The sequence below is a fragment of the Protobothrops mucrosquamatus genome, unplaced genomic scaffold, assembly GCF_001527695.2.
Source record: "Protobothrops mucrosquamatus isolate PMUCROS unplaced genomic scaffold, P.Mucros_1.0 scaffold318, whole genome shotgun sequence".
Classification (NCBI taxonomy): Eukaryota; Metazoa; Chordata; class Lepidosauria; order Squamata; family Viperidae; genus Protobothrops; species Protobothrops mucrosquamatus.
This window is the reverse complement of record NW_015386657.1, coordinates 333456-359242: the sequence shown is the minus strand read 5'-3', so window position 1 is coordinate 359242 and position 25787 is coordinate 333456. Positions and strand designations below refer to the sequence as shown.

At 36.1% G+C, this 25787-nt stretch overlaps 1 protein-coding gene across 1 annotated transcript in view; it reads right to left on the bottom strand.

The window, feature by feature from the left end:
- LOC107286725 (cAMP-specific 3',5'-cyclic phosphodiesterase 4D) overlaps nt 1-9489 on the bottom strand; it is a 364765-nt gene extending 355276 nt beyond the window's left edge. Inside the window, exon 1 of the mRNA XM_029283998.1 lies at nt 9201-9489. Coding sequence (XP_029139831.1) covers nt 9201-9472 — 272 coding nt within the window. The 5' untranslated portion in view covers nt 9473-9489. The remainder of the gene's footprint in view (nt 1-9200) is intronic.
- Between the last annotated feature and the right edge of the window lie 16298 nt (nt 9490-25787).

Here is a 25787-nt window from a genome sequence, read left to right as displayed (position 1 = left end):
TCTCAAAGTGTATACATACATAACACACATTGAAACATACTATATACAACATACAGTATGTATAGACCTACACTCTTACATATGTAACATATAAATATTAATCACCATCCATCTTGAATACATAAGGGAAGGAGGAAGCTTTAGAGTTCACAAGGTTAAAGAGAGTAGGAAACTCTGGGCAAGTGAGTGGGATTCTGTTGATGCAACTTTGAATGTAAGCAGATATTATGTGTTCAGATGTCCTGAAAGCTTTCACAAAACATTTAATAGAGAAAACACTGAGATGATGATACAGTTATCATATGCCAAACTTATTTTTTCAATACTGATAATCTAGAGATCTAGCGGGCTTCCCCATAGAGGGAAAATTTGAAAAATACTTAGTTTGCCATATGTTAACTCTCCTGCAAATTTGTCATTTAAATAATCTATTGATTATTTTGACTTTGTTTAAAGTTATGACATAGATTTAAAAAAATAAAGGGAAAAATGAAACAAAAGTAAGTGCTGGATTTAACATAAAACGTTTCAAAATAATATTTTGTGGAGTGGCTTAGAAATGCTGTACAATCAATCAATCAATTGATCAATCAGTTATATATTCAAATTATTATGAGTATTCCAATCTATGATAATTCAGCTTTCAGTGAGCACAATCACAATATAGAGTGAACCTATGTGTTCTGCAGATAGTATTATTGTGTATAACTTGCACATTATTGTGTATTATTGTGTATTATTGTGTATACCTTTTTCATTCTGAGTTTTAGATATGGTCCTTGGTGTCATGTTTTAAGAATAGTTTTGTTAGTAATCACTAGGACCTCTCATTTGCCTTACTGTAGTCCACAACAAAAATAAATCCAAATTTGTGAGATTCAGCAGTATCAGTAAGCATATCTTAGCAATAAATCTGAAATATTTAGCAGCTGGAAATTATTTGATAGGGATTAGTATCTAGATGTTGCTATTTTAATAAAATTCCTCAAGTATGTCTTTCTTGCCTTATCAGTGATAGTTGATAGCTCAAGCAGAACTATCAACCCTTCCTGGTAAACCTGAAAGGAAATACAATGAGATGAGCTAATTCTACTTGTAAGCGACATTAAAAAAAATCTTACAAGTCTGAAGGTATAAACCTTTCACTGTCATTTTTAATAGCCTGACCAACTAGGTCGAGTCCCTCCTAAGTTTTCTCCTCTGATGTTAAGCTCCTGAGGGCTCCTCCCTCTCCTGTCTGATTGTTTTGTAGGCAGCATCTCTTCCCTTTGTCCCTCAAGGTCATTTCCATGTACTATTAAAGAACAAATCACTTAATCCAGACAGTTTTACTAAAATGAACATATGTAACCTTCCCCAGCTGTTGTAATATAAGACATCCAGAAAAAGTTTGACTCATTATCTAAATAGATAGTCAAATAGTCAGGACACATTTTGATTTCCTCCTAACATGTTGTAGCTTGAAATATTTATTCAGCATACATTACGTTGGTTTTCAAAGCACATTGGGTGGTGCTAGAATGCTGGCCAGTGCATGATAAAAAGTGGAATCTGGTAGATCAGGGATGATCCATCTGTGACATTTCAGGAACAGGATAGTTAGCAGTCTAAGCTAAGCATTTTGCTGAACTCAATTATCAGTAATTTCAGTTGGAATGACCAATAGTGACAGATAATGGGTTTGTGGGGTTTTCTTTTCTTTTTTCTTTCTTGTAATCACTATGCAGAATTTTGCACAGTAGGCTAAAAAACCAGCATACTACAAAAATACACTTGATTAAAGGTAAAAGATTTATGAAGAGAAAGCAGAGAATAAAGTAATAGAAAATCAAGAGTTTAAAATCATCCCAAATATAATATGAATGTAATTAATAAAATATTAAATAAAATTTAATTTGCTAATTCATTAAATTCCAACAAGCTAAATTATTAACACACCAACTTATTAAAATAATGGAATAATGAAATAATAGATAAGATAGAGATGAGAGAAAGAGAGAGAGAGAGAGAGAGAGAGAGAGAGAGAGAGAGAGAGAGAGAGATCAAATACTATACATTGCCCTGCTGAAGCATTCATTTTGATTTCCTCCTAACTTTTCCAGATATATCATCTGCCTTATCTGCTAGTCAAAATTTTGTTACTTCCAATGCCTTTCATTTAACCTAAATATATATTATGTGTCATAATATTTCCTTGCTTTTAATACAGTCTTAACAAAACTTATTTGAATACAGAATATTTCTGCTTCTCTGGTGACCTTGGAGACTATTTGAATCCTCAAAGCAGGCCCCTCATCATATGTCAGTGAGTTTTCACCATTGACTGGTTTTCAATAAAAGTCCATCTTCACTGCATATGTAAAAAAGCTTGGGATGCAATGACCTTGTTATATTAGCACAGTTTCTCAACCTTGGCAACTTTAAGATGTGGGTGGTTTTTACTGGGTAGAAAATTCTGGGAATTGAAGTCCATACATCTTAAAGTTGCCAAAGTTGAAAAACACTGTATTAGTAATAACTGCCCTGACCATCTTAAATGAAATGTCTGATCTCTGCTTATGCTGCAACTTGAAAGACACTCACAGCAATAAATTCCTTCCCTCTGGAAAGAGCATTAGAGGTAGCGTAAGATAATCACTATCTAATCTACTTTCAGTTCTAAAACTAGAATTGCATAAATTGGAAAATATTATCGGCATTAGCAGCCTAATCCATAGAATTCATAAATTCATTTGCCCCAAACTGAATTTTCCTAGATAATTCCTATTAGTGGATCCATTTAAAATAATCAGATCCAGTCTGCTGAATGTCTGTACAAAGCACAGTCTAGCATAATTACATTTTATGGCTTTACAATGGCTGGCTATGAAAGGAAGAGATTCTTCTAAATTAGAGAATAGTGCTTTCGTTTGAGAGATGGCTTGACATCACTTGCCCTCTTCTGGTATTGAAATTACTACCCACTATCAAAAATGCATGTGGAAGAATCATTATCACATTATCTGTATCACACTAGCCTTCACCAAAGATGATTAATTTACAGACAGATTATCAAGGGAGGAAAGTACATATACGCTTAATACAAGATTGACTTTAACTAATGCTGCAATGAGAGCCAGTTTGTGTGTCTGATTCTAGAAAGTGCCTGGACAACTCCCTGCAGTTTTCCTGGCAAGGGTTTTGGGGAGTGGTTTTCCATTGCCTCTTTCCAAGGGCTCAAAGAGAATGACTGGCCCAAGGTTACACAGCCGGTTTTGTGCCTAAAGCAAGATTAGAACTCAATCATCTCCCAGTTTTTAGCCTGATGCCTTAACCACAGCACCAAACTGGCTCTCAATAGTTAATACATCAGGGTAGAAAGTGCGAGACCATCGGTTCTAGTCTTGCCTTAGGCATGACACCAGCTGGATGACCTTGGGCCTCTCTCTCAGTACTAGGAAGGAGGTAAGGGCAAACCACTCCCCCAAAAACCTTGCCAAGAAAACTGCAGGGACTAGTCCAGGCACTTGCCAGGAGTCAAAACTGAAGGCACACACACACAAATGTCGTCACTGCAAGTCTTGCCACTGACAGAAATTTCTGGGAACTGTAGTTCAGCAACACACAAATTCCCACAGGTTGCCCACCTATCCTATATAAATCTATTCTGTGTAATTATAGATGCATAAACCTTGAGATGCATGGTAAGGTCTACCATCAAGCACAATGAAATGACTACCGCAGATTGTAAAGCAGGCTGGACTATTTAAATAAAATTTATTTATTTTTATAATTCTAAAACTATGTCTATGCTAGATTATACTATAATTATATTTCAAACATATCTGGAAGGTGCTTCATTAAGGAAGGCTGTTGTAAATGCAAATTGGGCAGGAACCAGCAAATAGCATGGTACTTGATGCAGAGCTGTGCTGTGTGTCTTCTTTGCTTCTTACTGCTGACATTAGATATAGTGGAATACAGTTATCCTTCTTCAGCTTTGGAGGAGGATTCAACTGCAAGTGCAGTTGATTTTTGCTGATTGTATGGAGGAATACTCTTTGTCCATCACCATAGCAGCCCTGGGCAACTGGATGATTGTCTGAACAGTAGAGTATAGATCAGGGGTAGGCAACCTTGGCTCTTTTATGACTCGTGGACTTCAACTCCCAGAATGCCTGAGTCAGCATGGCTGACTCAGGAATTCTGGGAGTTGAAGTCCACGAGTCATAAAAGAGCCAAGGTTGCCTACCCCTGGTATAGATCAAAGAGATTCATATTATTCTATAAATGATACATTCCCCGTACAGTGGTACCTTGGTACTCAACTGCTTTGAAACTCATCAAATTTGGTACTCAATGCATTTTGACATGAAAATTTTGTCCTGGTACTCATTATTTGTTTGGTACTCAATGCACAAGCTAGAACCTGTCAGTGTCAGCTGTCTTGTGACTCACTATATTATTCCTTATGGGAAAAAATGGTTTTGTACTCATTTTTGGTACTCATCACACCTCCCAGAACCAATTAACGAAGTGTACTGAGGTACCACTGTACAATAATGGGAGTATCACACTCATGATGGAAGAGACTGAACCTAGCCCAGAGATCAAACTGAGTAGAGTCAGTGATATTCCTTTTACTGTGACCTCCAAAATTATACTATCCCTCTTTTTTTTCTGACACCTTATTCTCACTGCAGGGGAAGGAACATAAATTTCAGAATGTTCTGATATTAACAGACATTGATAAGGTCTAAGGACCACAAATTGACTACCTCTGATTCATTCCAAAGGTGAACTTGAGCTCCAAAAATAGATCTGTGTTAGGATTTTTTTTTTTTTTTAAAAAAAATTCAAATAGAGAAAATATTTACAAGGAAGTCCCCAAAATTTACAAGTATATAAAATAAGGTTCATTACAAACCTAAGGGAGGCAGACACTTTCAAATAAATAATTAAAAGCTTTTTTTTAACCTATAGTCCAACAAAGCTTACAACATTGTGCCTTAAGATAAAGTCCTTCAAAATATTCTGTATATCTAACATCGTAACAAAATGCAAACTCTGTGATGAAAAATTTCCACACATAGTCTGTGACTCATTAGTAACACCTACAACATCAGTAATCAAAGCACCTTAGAAAATGTGTTGTGTTGAAAAGACTTTGAAGAACAGCTATTTGTTTTATAATAATCTCTTAACCATCTGGGTATTTTTTTCAATCTTAAAAGAACAAAATACTAACCAAGTTTTATTAATGTTACCATTCATTTTGAGATATACATTCTTTCTTCAAATTCAGAGATCAACTACACTGACAATATCAATTAGAATATATTACAAATTTTGCAACACGCTTTCCCCAACATCTTTTAAACAATGGCAGAACAGGTGAGAGAAAGAAAAAGAAAGAAAGGGAGGGAAGCTGCTGAAAATAGAGCCTAGTATTTCATGTAGCAAAAAAGATTCTTCCAAGAAAAAATTCTTGAAGTGAGGTCTCAGGCCATATTGAATTTGCATACTATAGATATATTGTCCAATGTAGTCAGTTCCTATAGATCAGGGGTGTCAAACTGCCGGCCTGCGAGCTGGACGCGTCACAAGGAAACTGCGCCCACCCCATTGACAGCAATGGGGAAAAAGTTCAGAGACGTCATGCGACGTCATGTGATGTTGCGAGTTTGACATGTCTGCTATAGATTAACAACCCTGTCTTGTGGTAGATATATTTCATTGAGAAGCTATTGAATGTCATATACCTAATCACATTTATAATGTCATTATAATGAAAAACATAACTTATCTAAGGGAATATTGGCCAATATTGGAATATTGTCTTTCTCCCTAAGACATCACAAATTGTTTTTGAAAATCAATTTACTTTCATCATTGGAAAGCAATGCAGAATACAAAAATTGGAGCATTTAGGAAATAGAAACCCACAGAAAATGGAAGCCCGCAAGAAACAACTCTACAAATGTAATTTCTTCCAGAAAACAGTCTGTGGATTATTTTCCTCTTTTTACAGATGAGTAATATAGTCAAGAACGTCTAAACAGCCTGCCTCCAGCTGGGTGTCCTTCAAATGCTTTAGGACCAAAATTTTTCCCACTGCTGCACGCACAGCTGGGAATTCTCAGAGATATAGCTCCAGTACTAGAGAACCAGAATAGAGAAGGCTGCTCCTGAGAAAGAAAAAAAACAATCAAAAATATCTAATGAAAAACTTTAAAACTGATCTTTGCACAGTGCCATGGGCAAAGAACAGTGGTTTAGGCATTATTCTTTTAATAGAAATTTGGAGCTTCCTATATAAATAGCTCAAAATAAGAAGCTAATCTTTCCTTATAAATATCTTCTAACACTGAATCAGAATTTTAAACAGATTTCAGACTTCAAGATAAACAGTGTGAATGGAATGTTGAACTTGAAAGAGAAGTTGTAAAATATAGTATGTTGGGAATAGAAGTAATCAAGTCTCCAGATTACCAATGGGACGTTTGAATGCTCTTTTCCAACTAGAGCATTTCAGATGTAGAGAATTGAATTCTCATTCTTTCCAGCTGGCATGATCGCCAATAGTTTTGAACGGGGCTTTTTTTGTCATAGAATGCCCAGAACGGAGTTCCGGCACCTTTTTTGGATGGAACCTTGTAGGGTAGGCAAGGCGGGTTGTATGACGTGTGTGAGTTCCGGCACCTTTTTTTTTTTTTTTTTTTTTACAAAAAAAGCACTGGTTTTGAAGGATACTAGTAGTTTGAAGAAAGCTGCAATGTGGCTTTTCAGTGTGAAATCTTCATATAAGCCTAGACTGAACAGGCTTATGTAGAAGTGAAATTATTATTAACAATAGGTTCCAGTCACATGCTCTGAAGTTAGTAGGTATTGCCACCAAAAATTCCTTTTGACATATGTACCACAAGATTATTAGGATCTAGGAACCTTGCTCATTCTACAATTAAGTCCAAAACATTTATGTATGAATGTTAATTCTCATCACATGGAAGAACTATCCAGGGTAACTTTTCCTATTCTGATGTTTTCCAAATGAAATATATTTCAACTCCCATCATTGATTCCGCTGGTAATTCTAGCCCCAAAGGAAACACCCAATCCCTTCACACTGAATTCCATTTTTTAAATACCAATAGTCTCAGTTTCCATGCCTTATCAGAAAGAGAGAGAAAAAAATAGAATTATTGCCAGGGTATGAAATACATGAAATAAGAAGTATCCCAATTGGTATTTGGAAAAAGATTGGAAAAAGTGTGATAACAAAGAAATATAATTTATATATTTTGTAATCATGCCCAATTATATTTCAATAGTAGACAAGAAATTCTAGCTACATAAATTGAAACACTTTTCAACAGAGATTTGTTTAGTCTCAACATGTACTGAATGTTTTAAGGAGGCATTGCCTTTTGTTACTCCTCATAGCAAGGAGAGACAATCTGTGACTCCAGCTCCACATTCATGCTAAACTATAGTGTACTTTGTATGATTTAAGGTTGGTGTGTTGCAGGAACCCAGCTATTGTACTTTGTAAGCCATGGTTGTTGCTTAACATCCTGTGCAAACCAAGCATTTGTAGTTTATTTAACAAACTAGAGCAAAAACATGGCTTGGGTAACAGACATTATATAATCTATTGGTAGCTAACCCTTTTTAGCCATGACTGAAAAGTTTTGTATTTCTATCTTGTTTTAGGACCAGATGGTGGTGATACATGACAATTACTTGAAAGGCTGGATCAAATTTTATAGCTATTTTATTGGTTTTTGTGGACTTTGGGAGTATTGAAATTATCAAAGGCTCAACACACTCTTTAGGCATTGTTTTCTTTTAGACGATTCTCACAAGAGTAGCACTGAAAAAAGACTGCAAATGTGTCATGCATTCTAGTAGCACAGTTGAGAGTTGTAAAGGACGGCGAAAATAAGATGGGGACACAAGCAGTCTGTTGGTTACACCTGCTGTGGACTAAAGCATTCTTCCTCAGGTAATGACTTGAATATTAATGTGAAAAAGTAATATTCTATGAAGAGCATACAGAGAATACTCTATCCCTATTGCAATACTGTTTTCAGCTTCACATTTATTTTATTTACTCCAGGAAACAAAATTCAAAGCAAGCAAAAATATAAAAAGCTATCAAAACCTTCATTAGAGAAGCCAATTCTGAGAGTTATAGCTAAAGAATAGATTTATTTAGCAATCAGATCAGCACAGATTAACTCCAAGATTAACATCAGAACAACAATCAAATAAACAACACCCCAATCAAGAAACTGCCAAAGAAGCCAACAGCAAACAGCCCAACCGAGGAATCTCAAAGACCACCCCACCAACACTGACAGGGCGAGCCACTAGGATATAAACTGACAGCAAACTGCACTTCTTACTAGCACTGATGATGTTACCTAGTTTGGATAATGAAATATCTGCCAGAAAACAAGCAAGCTCAGACAGCACCAAGGACCCTTCAGAATAAATTTTACTAGAAAAGAAATAAATATGGCAGTCAGTTCAACAAAACTGATAAATACATCTGTACAAACGAATCACACTGATTCTGCCCAGTCCATAATTACAATACAGTTAATAGATTTTTCTATTGAAAAAGCAGAGTTCCCCCCCCACCACCACCTTTTCATAGCAGTTATCTGAAAACAAGCTGCCTGGAATTCATGTTTGCTCTACATCTCTTCCTCTATCTATATTTGATGGAGAGGCAGATCTAATAATATCCTCTTTAAGAGGTTTGCAATTGCAACATGAGACACTGTTTCTCTATGCCCACCTAACATGGTGGGGGGGGGGGGAGAAAAGGAAGTTATCATTTTATCATTTAAGGGTAAGTCAGATAAATATTCTTTTTTTTTCCAGGCTCTTCACATAAATAAAATCTGCCAGAGAGCTGACGAAGGGAACAAAGTGTCCTTTGAAAGCGACAAAAAAGTAAATGCAGTTTTGGCAGCCCTACTGCTTTTCCTTCCTGTTTCCTGGAGTAGCATTTGCTTCAGTCAATTTAATATCAGAAGTAGTTTGACTGTAATGGAACAAGATTTCATGTCTAATTGCTATTGCTATTATTAAGGATATCAAATCTGGGGTTTGAGGGGCTTGAGAGAAAGGAATCTTGGATTACAAAACTGCAACATTACTCCCCAAAATCGGAAAGGGTGAGGGGAGAGTGGATACAATTCAGGTCTTACCAGGTATGTGCCACAGTGAACCGGCGCTGTTTTGGTATGTTGCTATTCAAAAGCATCCTGCGCAACAGTCTTGGTGAATTTCTGGGAGAAATGATGGGTGACAACTTCGGCGAAATTGATGAAGATTTCTGGGATATCTTGAGTTTTTCATGCTGCAACAGGTTTTCCCTCAGGGTTTTCACAAGATCCTCATTAAGCCATGGATTTTGACAGTGTGTATTGTCAACTTCAGGTACAATCAAGGTGTCTGGGCTTGTTGTTTGCTGAGCCATGTTTCCAGAGCAACTTATATTAACGAAATCTCTACAAATGCAACGTGATATTTGTTTTGGCTGCTTTGGCAAGAAAAAAAAAATCCTTTGCTCATTCAGTCTTGAAGAACTGTGCCAAGCTGCAACTCTGATTCAGACTGTTCAGCCTGTAACATGGTGCTGCCTGCTTTCAATATTGAATTGCAAAGAAGAGGAAGGGAAGAAGAAAAACAAGCAAACTGCTCCACTGAATCTATTAGGCATTGCTTCTCCATGACAAGTCCATGCTGCCAAACAGCGTTCACTCTTGCTGGCTAGGTAAGTGAACGCGGAACGAAGGGACAATGCACCGAGTCGCAGTCCTGTGGCAGCGCCTGTCAAAACTACTGGAATTAATATGCTGCAGCTGCTTGAGTGACTCCTGAATATGTATACAAAAAGTGCCAGGAGGAGGGCTAAAATCTTGGCATGATTGCCTGATTGGGCTCTCTTTTCCAATCTGTGAGTTTCTCGTTCTGGAGAAGGGAGGGGGGGTGATGTCAGGCATGTCCTTCCCCTTCTCTTTCTCTATGAACTACCATCCCCGCTGCAAGAAGAGCATCCAACCTTGTATTACATATTTTGAACAAATAGCTCTTAATACATGTAGCACAGGATTGCTATTATTTCTGGGTTGTTGTGAATTCTTGGATTAGAATTGCAGTCTTTCTCACACTCCTTCCAAATGTATAGTGGTGGGAGTTTTGTGTTGAAGGAATTGCAAAGCTATCTGGGAAGTAGATTGGGGGTGATAACGGGGGTGGGGCAATCAGGAACTACAGTATCAATATCCTCTGTGATATGTCAAACATGTAAATGAAATCTTTGGAAATTTTTTTTTAAGTCTTATAGAACCAGAAGGGATTACTAATTTAGGGGATTATAAAAGAAAACACCTGACTAAGTCAAGATAATACCATCCCTAAAATTTTGTTCTTGGTCATATATTTGTATGTGATATGTTTTTTTTACTCTTCCCGTCTTACTTTTATCTTTTACTTTTCATATAAAGCAAACTGAGAATAAAGTAATCAAAATGATCCAGGTATTACAGCAATTTCTGCCCACCTCCCAGGATTTAGAGTTATGTGTGAATGAATTGCTAGCTTGGAAGTTATCCTTTGTCTTTTCACACAGCTGCAACTGCTTGGAGTATTATGCCTATGCTCAAACTGCAGTTTGTCTTACCTATGGCTTAAAAGAGGATCAGAGATCTTGAACTCCAAAAATTAAATGCAGATCTTAGTGTATTTTCAGGCAAATTGTCAAATTCTGTATACTTTGCACATTTCCCCTCGTTTCATTTTTAGATTTGTTTTAACCACTTTCATTCCCGGTTGTACCTACAATGCTGAAATGCAGATCTCAACAGGTTTTAATCAGAATCATTCAAGTTTCAACAGGAAAAAAAGGTTAGGGAAACATTCTAAGTTCAAAGTGTGATTTCTAAGCTACCTTGTTTTCATAAACCATAGTTAATATTAAGCACAGATCTATGCGTGAGCATAACAGATTGCTGTACAGTTAGCTTAAAATGGAACTGAAAAACACTGATCCCTTTCTTATGTCTAGCAGGGAAAAAGAGATGAAGGTGGAGTATATAAGCTTTAGTTTAGAATTACAATAAAATTAAGTCAGAAATAATTATAGGATTATTCCGAGGATAGAGAAAATGGACTGGTTGAGAGGTAGACTTCTCAACCCTAAATAAATAATGCCAAGAAAACTGTAGGGATTACTCTCTAGGCAGTTGCCAGGACTGACACTGACTTGAAGTCCCCCCCCACACACACACATTCACACAAACCCTCCTCTCTTTCTCCCATGATGTTAGTATGGAAGGTTTATACAATGAAAATGATTAGGACTAGATTCAGGTCATTCAAAACAAACTAGTGTTCAGTTTGTAGAATTTCCTATCTGGTGATTTCAGTGTTTTAATAAAATTGCCAGAGGATATTAACCATGTAGCTGCATGAATCTCCATTTTAAATGAAGTGGATCACACGCATGCCTTTGAGTCAGTATTGACTTCTTGCAACTGCCTGAACAAGTCCTTACAGTTTTCTTGACAAGATTCTAGAAGTGGCTTGCTGTTGCCTGCTTCCTAAAGCTGAGATAGTAACTGGCCCAAGGTCACCCAGTTGACTTTGTGCCTAAGGCAGGACATCTTGAGGGCCAGAGGGTGTCAAAATTGGACAACGGGATTGGTGATGTGGTTTGACCGAGACCTATGTTAAATTGCCCTATAAAATCGTAGTTTTAGTTTCCCTTAATCCGTTTTCGTTTTGTCGAAAAGGTTGAGTACGTTAATTTATAACACCCTTTCAAGAACTGTATGGTCTGTACTATAACTGTTTCTGAGTATTAATTAGGAGGATAGTGATTGCTTCCTTGCAGTTGGGCAACAAGGAGCAGTAGAGTTGGCTATCACCAGCATATTGACCTAGAGTCAATCAGCAGTATTCCCGCAATACTTTTACAACATGTCCTGACTGAAAGAATCAAAACTACTGCAAAATAGTGCACTCAAACCTCATTTGCATCAAATAATCCAGAAAGTCCTGTTGGTCATTTCTATGAAAAAAAAACCTATCCAGTTTTGGACATAATACAAACAACCAAATAATTCTCAGTATCACATTCTCGGAAAACCCTAATTGAAATGAGGTGCAGATAACCAGTTTAGCATTGTCAAACCTGAGATGAATATGATCAATTTTAGCTGCAAAGATTTATGAAAATTGCTTGCAGTTTCTTGTTTGGCTTCCTTCTCCCAATATTTGGATGGAGAAGATGCCACATAAAAGCACTGCTATGCTGTTCTGTAGAGATACAATTCACTGTAACCAGATATAATTAGTATTAGTAGCAGCAGCAATTGTAGCAGTGCAGTCAGTACCAAAGGAAATTGTAGGAGGGCCACACATTAAATACTTTTATCTTTTTTTTTAATTTACAAAATACAGTACTCAAATTATAAGCTGAGTTATAAGTGACCTGAGGTAGTGCCTTTTAATATTCAGCTAATATTCAGTATCACAGGCTGTGTTCATAAAACACAATTAACCAGGTCAGTTGAAAATCTAGTGAATGTACATACTAAAGCTACTTATTATTAATCTTAGTTAGGATCATTGTTAATCTTAGGATTTTTGTGGCTCAACACATTGTGTGAACTCAAATCAATATATACAATTGCAGCCAGGTTAAACATATTGTATAAAAAGGTATTGCAATATATTTGCAATGGACATGATGCATATAATTCAATTTTATTTATCCTCCAAATCAGAGTAAGAGGAATGTGTGCATCTACAATAACAGGAAATAAGTTTGTTTTAGAAATATACAGAGGAAGCAGAAATCTGTGTTTGCACATGTAGGAAAACCAAAGCGCTAAGAATTCTCTTAGGAATCTGATAAAAAACAGCAGCTTGTTGGGATACCTCTGCTTGAAACTGTCTCTTATGCAATGCCCCTACACTCCATGCAATTAAACCTTCTATTACAGTGACTCTGAGCATCACTAAGAGTTGTCCAAGAATGCTGATACCATCCTATAGTTTATTAATGACCCCAATTTTGGCTTTTTTTCAGATGGCATACACCAGTGGAACTTGATAATTATTTCATCCATATGCTATGGTTCTTCTTCATCCTCCTACACTAAATTCCTCCACACCTATGAATAGTTCACACAGTTTATCTCAAGCTCAACTGAACCATAAAGTCACATAATATTATAATTGATGAATGTCTGCTAAGAAGTAAATACAACGTAATTCAGTAATATTTAGGTAAAATATTACAGCCTTCATCTTGTCTATACTGATTTAACACAAAAGCTATTATTTGTAACAATAAGTTCAAATAACTGCATAATTTATTTATCTTCAAAAAGACTAAATTATCGTAGCATACAAAATTATTCAATTAAATATTACATAAAATGCAGAATATTGAATAATAGAGCCAAATACCGAACAAAGAAAAAATAATGATGTCAGAAAAGTTGACATTGATAGATAATTGATAGATAAAACCCTGTTTTATTTCTTTCAAATATTTACAGTTAGCATATCTTCCTGAAATGATTTGGTTTGCTGAAAAGTGAGTCATAGCAACTTTGTTTATAGACCACAAAGCCAATGACATGGAAGGCAACACAAGAGATCAGAAATCTATTTCTATGATCTACCTCAGGGGTGTCAAACTGGCAGCCCCTGAGCCAGATGTGTCACGTGCAGGCCACGCCCACCCTGGCTCTGCAAAGGCAAAAAATGTCACGATACGTCATGATACGTCATGTGACATGATCGAGTTTGACACCCGTGATCTACCTGAATCTGGCAATTCCGACACTGTTGGATGGAAGCACCAACCTTTCATCTGTTTTTTGTATTTTGTATTTGTATTTGTTTTAATATGCTGTGCACCGCCCTGAGTCCTCCGGGAGAAGGGCGGTATATAAATTAAATTATTATTATTATTATTATTATTATTATTATTATTATTATTATTATTATTATTATTATTATTATTATTATTATTATTATTATTATTATCTGCTTCTCCAAGTGTCTTTGGTGGGGAAAAATAAGAAGGAGATGGGATCTCATTTGACTCATTCACAAAAGATACATGCTATTTCCATTAATTTATAAAACACTAAGAGTTGAAATTTGCCAGGATTCAAAGGGATCTTGAAACGTCAAATTTCAACTGGACAAATGCAAAGTCCTTAATTGGGGCAGAAAAAAAAATATAGGATGGAGGAAGCCAATACATTAGGAAAAGGTTTTAGATGTCTTTGTGCAATATAAGATGAATCTGAACCTACAGAATGATACAGGCAGGCAGGCAAGAAGAAAATAAGAACGAAAGTATAGCAATATGTTGAAGGTAAAGTCATTTGTTCCTCTCTGTTCTGCATTGGTGAGATCATGCCTAGACTATCCACTCCAGGGCACCACATTTTAGGAAGGAGGCTTACAAATTAGGACCTATCTAGAGAAGAACAACTAATATGATAAGAAGCCCGGAATGAAAACTTGAAGAACATCACATTTATATCTTTAACTGTTATATTGTATGCCAGAATTAACGTACTGTAACATAGACTGTACTATGATTTGAAATCACAAAAAAGATCAAATCATACGTTAGAACCTTCACATTTCTTATAATGCCACATGAAGATTCTGTATAGTTAATAATAAGTAAATAATAAAAATTGAGACAATTATGTGGTCAGGCTAAAAAAAACCAACCTGATTTAGACTGATTTTTTTTCCTCTTTTAATCTTTTTGGCTATAATTGACAATTGGAGATGTCAACCTTCACTATCATTAATGAGTGCCTGTCTATGTATACATTTAAGGAACTATAAAACCTACTGAATATGTAAACCATATTTGCATCTTTCAATGTCAGCAAAAACAAGCTAAGCTTTTTGGGATAGCATTGAAGTGATGAACAGGTTATTCAGAACAAAGATATACATGCTAAGTCCACTGAAAAGGAAGTGAAAGTTTAACTTGATTTTCAAGTAGTTTTAATATTGCACAATAATCAACCGGAATTTAAACATAAAATATTTACATTACAACCTGGAGGAAATAAACTTTGAATGCAATTTGCGTAGGCTACTTTGCTTATTCTCCTGTTACATAGTATTTAAAAGCCAAATATGGCATGCAGTACAAATACTCATTTTTCAAATATATAAAATAATCATTGTACACAAAGCTATAGCAGTTCACCCCATCCCCCTTTTAAGACCATAAATAGAAAATACCTTCCACTTACTTTTGGAAGATCAGACAGTTTATAACTATTAATGGCAGTTCCATATCCATTCAGTTGGCTTAGTTCGCAAAATAAGTTGCAGATGTTAATTTCTAATTATGAACTCTTTTCCTTTACATGTTCATTTGGAAATGCTGTGATATTTCCAAGTTGGGGAGGCTTTGAATAAGATGTCCTCTAGGGGATCTACCCTACTGGATGCCCCAACCTCCCAATTTATCCTCTTTTTCTTCTTTTTTCTCTTACTTCCTTACACAATATGAAAGTCTCTTTATCTTCCTTATCCTTACTTCCCTAATTCTACCAGACAGCAAATTTTCCCTCTGTCTTTTCCTTACATTTTTAACATGAGTCTGTCTAAAGTTTTCCAAGCCTTTTGGAGCTGGAAAGCATGTCTGAAATTTTGAAAACAGTTGAGACAAAATGCATGATAGAAGGATTTCTCTTTTACAAAATCTTGCCATGGAGAAAAGGAGCAGATACAATTCACATATTTACCAGAATACTGTATCACATGTGGTAAATCCAGTCATTCATTAACTTTACCAATATATCTTACTAATGATTCTGGCAGCACTGTCAGACTAAATGGGTGAAAAGTCACCATAAGACTAAGGAGCCATATCCACATTCTCCTAGAAATGCCTAATATCACATGAACTGTTCTGACAGGGCTTCATTACAGCACTTGTGTGCATGGGGGCAGCAGGGAAAGTCCATGAAATTCTGCTTGTTTTTTAGGCAGATGTCCTGTGTGGAATATATAAAGAAGAGCAAGGCATTGATTGCATGATTCTGGCTGCCATTGGCCAGGTAGACAGACATAGATGTAGCTTTGGCACTGTAGTCAACACTTATTTAGGAGGTATATTCTGTGGTGCCAGATCTTGCCAGTTCTGTAATGGAGAACTTGCTTCTTATGACTAGGCAGGGTTTGAAAAATACATCACAGACTAGCTATATCACAGACTAGCATTGGGTAGAGGAGCTATGAAAGCCTTGGAAAAGATATTCAGATGCTGTGATGTAACCATGCTTACAAAAATTGAAGAAGTAGGATAGGATGAGTATTGATGCTTTTGAACTTACTCTAGGTGTTAAAGAAGACTCCTAAGAACACCATGGACAGCCAATAAAACAAACAACTGGATCATTGAACAAATCAATTTAGAATGCTCACTCAAAGCCCAAATGATCAGGCTCAAATTATCCTTCTGCAGACATATTATGTGAGTATCTAGGTCTCTAGGAAAATCTATAAAGTTGAGAAAAGTAGAAGGGAAGAGAGGAGACGAATGACCGGTACGAAAGTGGATGAGTTCAGTTACATTAACATGCACATCAACTGCATTTACACACCATTTAAAAGAGACAATCAAAAAGCTAAAAATGAAACAAAAACCCAGAACACTTCCTTGCCAACAATCAAAGCCGAAATAAGCAGAGATAAAACAGGATCAACCTGTAAACAATACCCCAATCAAGGAACTACCAACTCACACAAACAATCAAACAGTAAACAGCAGCCTATTCAAGGAACTTCCAAGAAGAAAATAACACTCCCACCAACACTGACAGGCTGAGCCATTGCATATAAACAGAGAGCAATCCCTTCTCCTTTGTAGCACTGATGTTATCTAGTTGGATAATAATAATAATAATAATAATAATAATAATAATAATAATAATAGTAGTAGTAGTAGTAGTAGTAGTAGTAGTAGTAGTAGTAGTAGTAGTAGTCGTAAAGTTGGAAGGGACCTTGGAGGTCATGTAGTCCAACCCCCTGATAATGTAATGTCTGTAAGAAACTCAAGCTCAGATAGCATCAAGGACTCCTCCGTTACAGTAATGATGAGTCCATTGTTAGAAGACCTAAAAAACCATGTTAGAGACAGATCATCATGTTAAAAATCTACTTATGTAACCAGTCACAATTAACACCAAGTTTATGGCATATAATCAGTCAACCAGGGCATTTTCAGAATCTGGTTGATTAATAATTTAACCAAAACCAAACATGAGACTGCTTCTGATTCAAATTAACTTTTTTCTGATCCGCTATTGATTGATTTAAGGTAAGCCTCAACATACCAACATTAACACCATTAAGAATTATGGAGAAAGAGGGCCTACCAACTTTTATAATCTGAAACACCCCATCCCCTGGTTATGTTTATACTTGTTATAAGTAAACTGATGTATTTTAAAGTTTTAGAAGACTACCAGCAACTTGTTTTATTTTCTCATAAAGCTTGCAAATCCAATTGTTGAGAAATGGCAAAATAATTCATGTAAACAATACAATGACAGATATGACTTTTTTTGTGTGCCATCAAGTTAATTTTAAATCCTGGCAACTATACGGACTAGTCTCCATAGTTTTCTTGGCAAGATTTTGGAAGTGGTTTGCCATTGTCTAGTTCCTAGGGCTAAGAGAGAGTGACTGGCCCAAAGTCACTGATGACTTCACTTCCCTTAAGAAATCATGGTCTCCCCATTTCTAGCCTGATGCTTAACCACTTCACCAAACATGACTAGACATCACTACACAACAGAAAGACTGGACAAAATAATTTTATTCTTTAAAAGGATGTACATACTGATAAATCAAAAAGACTTTCATCTAGTTCTAATGGTACCACCAATAGAAAATTGTGTAAAAATACCTGAATTACTGGAATTTTTTATTCTACTGGGACTAGCAACATGTTGGGAATGTAAACACTTAAAACTAGACTGAATTTTCATGTAAATACAAGATTTTTCATTCTTCTCAATTCAGGCTTTAATTGTCTTATGAACAAACTTTCAAGACATTAGCGCATACCTACATGACAATTTTGTACATCAGCTTATACTCCTGAATTTTAGCTGAGTTACATGATTCATATGCAGGTCTCACTGCATCTCATGTGCCTAAGACTGACTGCATTATAAGCCAACATAAATTTGTCATTAACAAATGTTCTTGGATACATATGCATGTTTACTCATTCTTGCATCTCCCTCCATAGACTCCATAGAGAATAATTCCCATTATTAATTTATATATAATCTTAATTTTCAAATTCACCTACAAAATCTATACATGGATCAAACAGATTAATTGCAAACATTAAAACTTGTGCAGCGTGCTTTGGTGAGATATAGTTAATAGACCACTCTGAACAAAAACAAATAAAAAATGCATGTGTGTGCATATGCATGCACACAAAATACTACTAATTATTCTGGGAGCACAGTAATCAATTATAGATAATATGCAACATATGCAAACCCATTTGTCTGAGAGAAACATGACCTCTCTCACATAAACCCAGAATGTGTGAACTTGAAAAATCGAGTGAAATTTTCACTTGGAAATACACAGAAACAAGGAATTCCGATTTCAGTCTGTCCATTGCCATCTGCTTGATCACCAAAAAGTTCTTCAGCTGCTGATCTTATACTGCTGTTGTCTGGGGCACTGATATCACAACATAAAGCAGAAATCAGTTCTCAGCATCTGCAGTACAACCCAAAGATAAGTGAATGACCCTTCTGCTACTTTCTTTTCTAGGCTTTCAAAATACTGATATAGTAAATCACTCCAGCAATCATAAAATGAATAGAAATGACTCATTTAATGCTCAAACACCAATCAGAAACATAGAGAACAATAATTCAGCTGCAATATATCCTATAGCTCACTTTTAATAATATCAAAGTTAGAATGAAGTTTTGTTTTTTTTAAAAAAAACCAATAACATGAAAACAATTAAAATCTCATTCATAATGTATGGATGAGAAATAAAAGCTACGATTTAGAATAGGTGTAAGCAACTTACGGTCAAGACTTCAAAGATCCAAATTTGTATCTATATCTGATTTTTTAAAATTAAGCAATAATGCTCTATCCTAAAGGTACACCAAAGTTTAGGACATAACATTCCAATTAGCATTTTCATATTTATATAAATCTTGTTACTGTATTTTAGGTTCCCAGGACTGGATTAGGTGCAAATCAGTCAATTATCCAACTGATAAGTACTGCAAAGTACTATAGCCAGATAGTATATTTACTGTTAAAATAGCTTATTAAATGCTAGCATCATACATAGCTCCTGTAAAGCTAAAGGAAAGATTTATGCATGATGAAGTAACAGAGGAATTCTTTTTAGCATGTAATTGTCAAATCAAATCCATGTTTTATATCATACTAGCATTTATATGCTTTAAAAATGCCCAAAGGGCTAATCATTCTGGTAACAACCCTGCATGCATTTCACTGAGGGTTCCCCCCCAAAAAAACCCTTTTATTGAGATCATGGCAGTGTTTGTCCGATTTGTTTGACACCTGTCTTCCCCAGCTGGTGCTTTGCAGGGGTGTTTTGCTATAGCCATCAGCATTCTCAGCTAGCAGGGCAGCGGGTTGATGGCTCAAAATGATGGAAGTTGTCATCCAACACTTCTGGAAGACAGCAATTAGGGTCAGACAGGATTACCATATGCTAGCTCTTCAATTAAAAGAATATAACGATTCATCAATTTAGCTGGAGTTGCATATTCCGGTATTTATCGGTCATGTTGATAGACAATACTATTTTTAGATTTGACATTTCACAGCCACTGCTTGGAAAGAGTATTAGCATGAAGGTTCCATTTCTCTCAGACAGCCCTGGCTTTCCTTTTCTTTTCCAGATAAAAGACCTCAGTGTGTCATATGCATATTTGGCATTTATGGGTCATACATATGCATCAGCTAATTTCTAGATGACAAGTCCAAAGTACATTATTTGCAGAAAAAAACAGGTTCACAATTCTGAGTTCTTAACTAAAACAAGAGAAAGAGTGGAAACACTAATGAATAACATTGCTGTCTGATTGCAAAAGACTGAAGTCTAGTGAGACATGTGAGCAGTGGATTCCTGAAATAGGGATGAGGTACAGGTTCTGTTTTTTATGTGAAAAGAAGCAGAATTGGTGAGGAGAAAAAAAGCCTGTCTGTGAATCTTCCTCACTATATGGCTTTCAACGATTATTCTGCACCCTAGTTCCAGCTTTAGAATAGTCTCTGTCTATGGAAACTACTGGAGGTATAGTGTGGAAAGGACAGGTTTCCCTTCCTTTAACTATGTGCTTCTATCAATACAAAGAAGAAACTAATCCCATAAAAATATATGGAACCAGTGGGTGCTAAGAGAATCTATAAATGATTCAAGAGCCTTTATCTTTCATCTTTCCAATCATCTTTCTGTTAGTTTCCCTACTCCTTCAATTTTCTTTTTCTTATGTATAGATGGTATCAATTTAGGCTACAAAAGGAACTATTCTTGGAGAATGAACTAAACAGTTGCACAACATAGCTTTTTGTCTCCCTGAAGGTATCTGCCCATACACTTCAAGTCCTTCTATTAAACAATGTCTTTGGGTGGGACCATGGTGACATGCCTTACCCATAGCAGCCCTGCCCTGTGGAACAGCTTTTCCACCGAGATCTAGAGGCCCTACCCTTTTCACCTTTTGAATGTTGTTTCCTTTGGTAGAAAAGTTCATGACTTCTGAGTAACTGGTTTATTCAGAAACAGGATGTTTAATAATAAATTAAGACAACAATTCAAAACAAAAAGTTGTTAACTCAATTAACTGGGCATGTTGGATCTCATAATAAGAAAATGGACTCCTGAAATATTGTGGAAAAGGACATTAATGATCTCAGCTACTTGAGATTGCAGACTAGGAGGAGATAGTTATTTACCTCACTCCTTGTGTTAGATAAATAATTTTATTTCAAAGGAAAGAAACTCACTTTATTGTTTGCTCCAAACCAAATAAATAATAAATTTCTCATAACTGAATACATAGTCATAAAAAAGCCTTCAGATTTATCATCAACATAATGCATTTTCCTGTCACAAGGAGACAAGTCAAAAGTTCTCAGCCTTCCTCAAGTTTTTCTTCCTGCAACAATTGGTAAATTCCACCTCACATGATCTCTGTAAAACTCTATGAGGAAGTTTTGAAGGAACGGATGGTGTTCAAAATAAATCTGTACCAAGGTACAAAAAGTAAGTGCAATATCCTATTCTACAAATTAGTCTTAATAGATACCCCCAGGGAATCCACATTAAAAAAAAATGAGGAAAAAGGCTCACATGAAAATATGGGTGAAATGCATAAATCACAGTGAACTTTTTAAAGTTAACAAAGACATGATCAGGAGCCTGAAGATTATGTGCTTGCAGTGATTGGACAAGCAGGTTGAAACATGTAAAAACACAGACAGAATGGAACACATGCCACAAATTCTCTTCCTTTCAGAAAGAAGATACTTCTACCTTAGCCTCAGACTGCCTGAACATTTCATACAGATTTCTCTTAATCCTAATTTTGGGCTTACTCTCTTGTTAGAAATTTTTTTGATGGTTTTCCTGTAATACCTCAGCGTCATTCTGAGTGGCCTATACTTCACATCTTAGAAATTCCAGTAAAGGGAATTCTATTGTGATGCTTTTTTGTGGGGTTTTATTTAAGCAGGTAAATAAAGATAAAAATTGTAAAAGAAAGACAAAAGATTCACACATATACCCTTTGATCGATTTATAAATAAATAAGTTCCTTGCATGAGAATTTCACCAAAATCTTTAATGCCTTTGAAGATAAGCAAATGCTCTTTCATAATATTGAATGGAAACTTGTAGTGAAAAAAAGTTTGTTTTTCTTCTACTATACCAGAAAAAAGCAAATATAATTATAATTAACTTGAAATTTGACTCCCTGAGAACACTAGAATAATATTTTTGATGAGACCAAACCAGACAGGATATGTAAAATAAATTGCAAAGTTATATTATGGAAAGTTTTACTGGCTAATGTTAATTACTTTTTTTGATTCAGTAGAACTTTGTTTCTGATTTTGTTGCTGGATGTTGCCGATTCATATTTAGATTTAGCTAAGTTTATGTTTGTGCTGATATATTTCCAGTACTATATATATATCAGCACTTGTTATTAATAAAAAAATGTCTCTTATAGGTAATAAAATTATTTGGCTCGCTCAGCCTTTCCTATACTTACTGTTGGAAATTTAGCTGGGGATTATTGGAAATGCAGATTCCCTAGTTATAGCACCCACACTTTGGATGACCTGGGTTAGAATTTCTTTTCAATGCCAGACCATGTTGTTTGCTTAAGTCTTTTAACATCACTCTATTGATTTAATTGCTTTATTGATGTAACTATTTGTATTGATTTTACTAATTTTATTATGCTGCTTCCCAGTGGTGGGATTGAACCGGTAGCTAATTTTTTGTTGACTTCAGCAAACCAGCTGATGCCCTAGCCCTTTTTCGCAAAGTCCAGAATGGACTGCCGGAAGTGCATAGATGCCACTTCTGGAAGTCTGTTCTGAGCCATCCACGCACTTCCGGTGGACCGTTCTGTGCCTAGGAGGCCTCCCCATCTCAGAATGGACTTCCGGAAGTGGCATCGATGCAGAGAACTGGTTGTTCAGGTATCTTAATCCCACCACTGCTGTTTCCCCTTAACAGCCATCTGCGAATTTGGTTTGTGTATGTGGGAGGGAGGGGAGCCTCATTTCACTGATAAGAGTAGAAAAGATGGAAGCACATGATTACTGTAGGTAATGGGTGCCTCAGTTGAGCATGAGTTGAGTGAATATCTCACAAGTGCTTCTGCACCCACAATAGTTGATTTATTAGGGGGATAGAATGTGATTGCCATAGAATTTTACCATTGGACAGGAACATCAGATTGACCCTTTGGCTCAAAGCCAGAATCCAGATTAAAGCATCCTTGAGAGATGTTTATCCAGATTCTGCTTGAACACATCCAGCAAAGGAAAGTTCACCATTTCCTTGGTAATTGGTTCCACAGTGTAACTGCTTTTTCCATTGTGGAACTTTTTCCAAACACTGCCTTTTTGCAGCCTACGAATTCCATGCCCTGAACTTACCAATGATAGAAGACAGGCCATAATCTCCTGTCTTGAGTGAGGCATCTTCTCAGGCCCTTGAAGGATGTCACCAGATCATTCCCAGACTTTTTTTTTTCAATGCTAAAGGTAGCCAGTTCCTCTCGCTTTATTTGGAATCTGAACCTTTAGTTATATCTCAGACTGTACATTTTGTTCCCCATGGGGCTGCTAATGTTAGGTTGTCATATGGAGGTTTCAGATGCATGGTCCTTGAAATTCAGATACAGCAACCAGACTTACCTGCCACAGCAGGTAATATTCCTACCTGCTATGCCGCAATTATTGGAGCAAATTGGGTGAGTTAGCAGTTAAGATAAGGGATGATGACAAGAGAGAGGATAAAACAAGGTTAGCAGCTGCAACTGTTACGTCTCCAACCAGGTTATTACCTGGTGTACCATTTCTTAGGAAGCCTCTCTGCTTGGAATCACATTAGAGTGGCTATTTGAGAATATAAACAAATGCATTATTAAGATGGTAGACACAAGTCTGCATAAAATGTATATATGCTAATTTATATATATCATGCAAAGAAATAATTTAATTAAAATACATCTCACCATGATGGGTCAAGATTGTGACAGAGTAACCTTCCTACATTAGTGGGCTGTTCAAGAGTAGCTTCAAAGACAGTTAGTCCCTTCTTTCTGATGGTCTTTATTTTTAAACTCGAGTTGAATGCAATAGCCTTTCAAAAGTAGATGGCTTCAAAGAGAATCTATACTTAACCAGATTTTTTTAATAAAGACCGGGACTCTACAACATTGGATACAAAACTGCATTAAATTATCGTGACAACACAACTCTGATAGTGTCCTATTAAACAGTCATATGGCATTTTATAGAAGGTAGAGTCAAAAGAGTTTCAAAAGTTAGGGTGGATTCACATTAAGTGAATAACTGAAGTCTTAAGTGGACAGATCAAGTTGCAGTGCTAACAAAAAAGTAAACAGTTTTACAAGCCTCATGTAATTCAAGGTTTCCCTCTAGTGGTCATTTAGAGGGAAAATAACTTAAATCTGTTTCAAGCAGTGGTATTTTATTTATGAGGAATAGACACACACACATAAACTCACTTATTTTCAGGAACAGGCACACATAGGCATCCTAAAATATTTGAAGTAAAATAAATTATTTTGAGTATGTCTTGTTCTTCAAACATTAGATTATATTATCCTGAATCCCAGAAATTACTCTAGACCAGGCATGTCAAACTCACAATATCACGTGATGTCGCGCAACATATCGGGCTGGTTTTGTCATTGCCGGCAATGGAGTGGATGCGGCTTCCATGTGACGCATTCGGCCCGTGAACCGGCAATTTGACACCCCTGCTCTAGACTTATACTGCTAGCAAGAGAATTTGGAGACCCAAACTTTATATTTCGGACAGCACCCAGGATGGTGAAAACTGAATTAAAGTGAACTGGTGTTGCATCAACTGTTGCTGAATTGTCCACAGCCAGCATGGCCAATCACACTAAAGGTGAGAATTATTGTTCAACAACATCTGAGGACTATATGGTCCTCAATTTTTGGAACAGGAACTGTGAAAGTTTTGTGTAACCCAGAGACGTGTATTGAACTAAAGGAGGTGTATTGAACTAAAGATACTGGTCTCAAAGTTTAGGAACTCCACTATATTCCTTAGTCAAGGTCCAAAAACCAATTCAAAAATCTACAGTATGAAGCCAGGGATAAAATACATTCAACCCACAGCACTAAATTACACTGACTTGCATGAAGAGTATTGTTATTTGTGAATTCATGTATTCATTTTTATCTCACCTTTCTGCCAAAGTAAGATATCTTTGTTATCATAGTGGATAACAAATTACACATAATACAAAAGCAATAAAAGTTGTACATTATTATTAGATTTTTATCCTGCCTTTTTTATATATAACCCAAGGTAGTGAACATATCTAATGCTCATGCCTCCTATTTTCCCTACAACAACAACCATATGAGGTGGGTTGGATTGAAAGACAAGGACTGCCCAAAGTCACCCAACTGACTTTCATGCCTGAGGAAGGTCTAGAATTCAGGGTCTCCTGGTTTTCTTACCTTAACCACTACACCAGGATTAGGCAACCTTGGCTCTTTTATGACTTGTGGACTTCAACTCCCAGAATTCTGGCTCAGGAATTCTGGGAGTTGAAGTCCACGAGTCATAAAAGAGCCAAGGTTGCCTACCCCTGCACTACACCAATCCACTTCTGTAAAGTTTTAAGGAAAGCCACCACATGGCAGTGTTCAAGGAATCATCAGGAATCAAGCTTACCTCAATGAAGTATTTACTTTTACTTAAACACAACGAATTTAGTACTCATTAGATTAAGTGCTAAGTCAGTTAGAATGTTATTTTTAAAATAAATTTTCAGTCCTAATCTCTAGGAGGATATTCCTGCAGGCACTAGATTCTGCAGATCTTATCCTCCCTGATGAAGATAAAATTAATCAGTGTTAAGTATTTTTAGAATGGCAGTAGAACATTTTATTACTGTAGG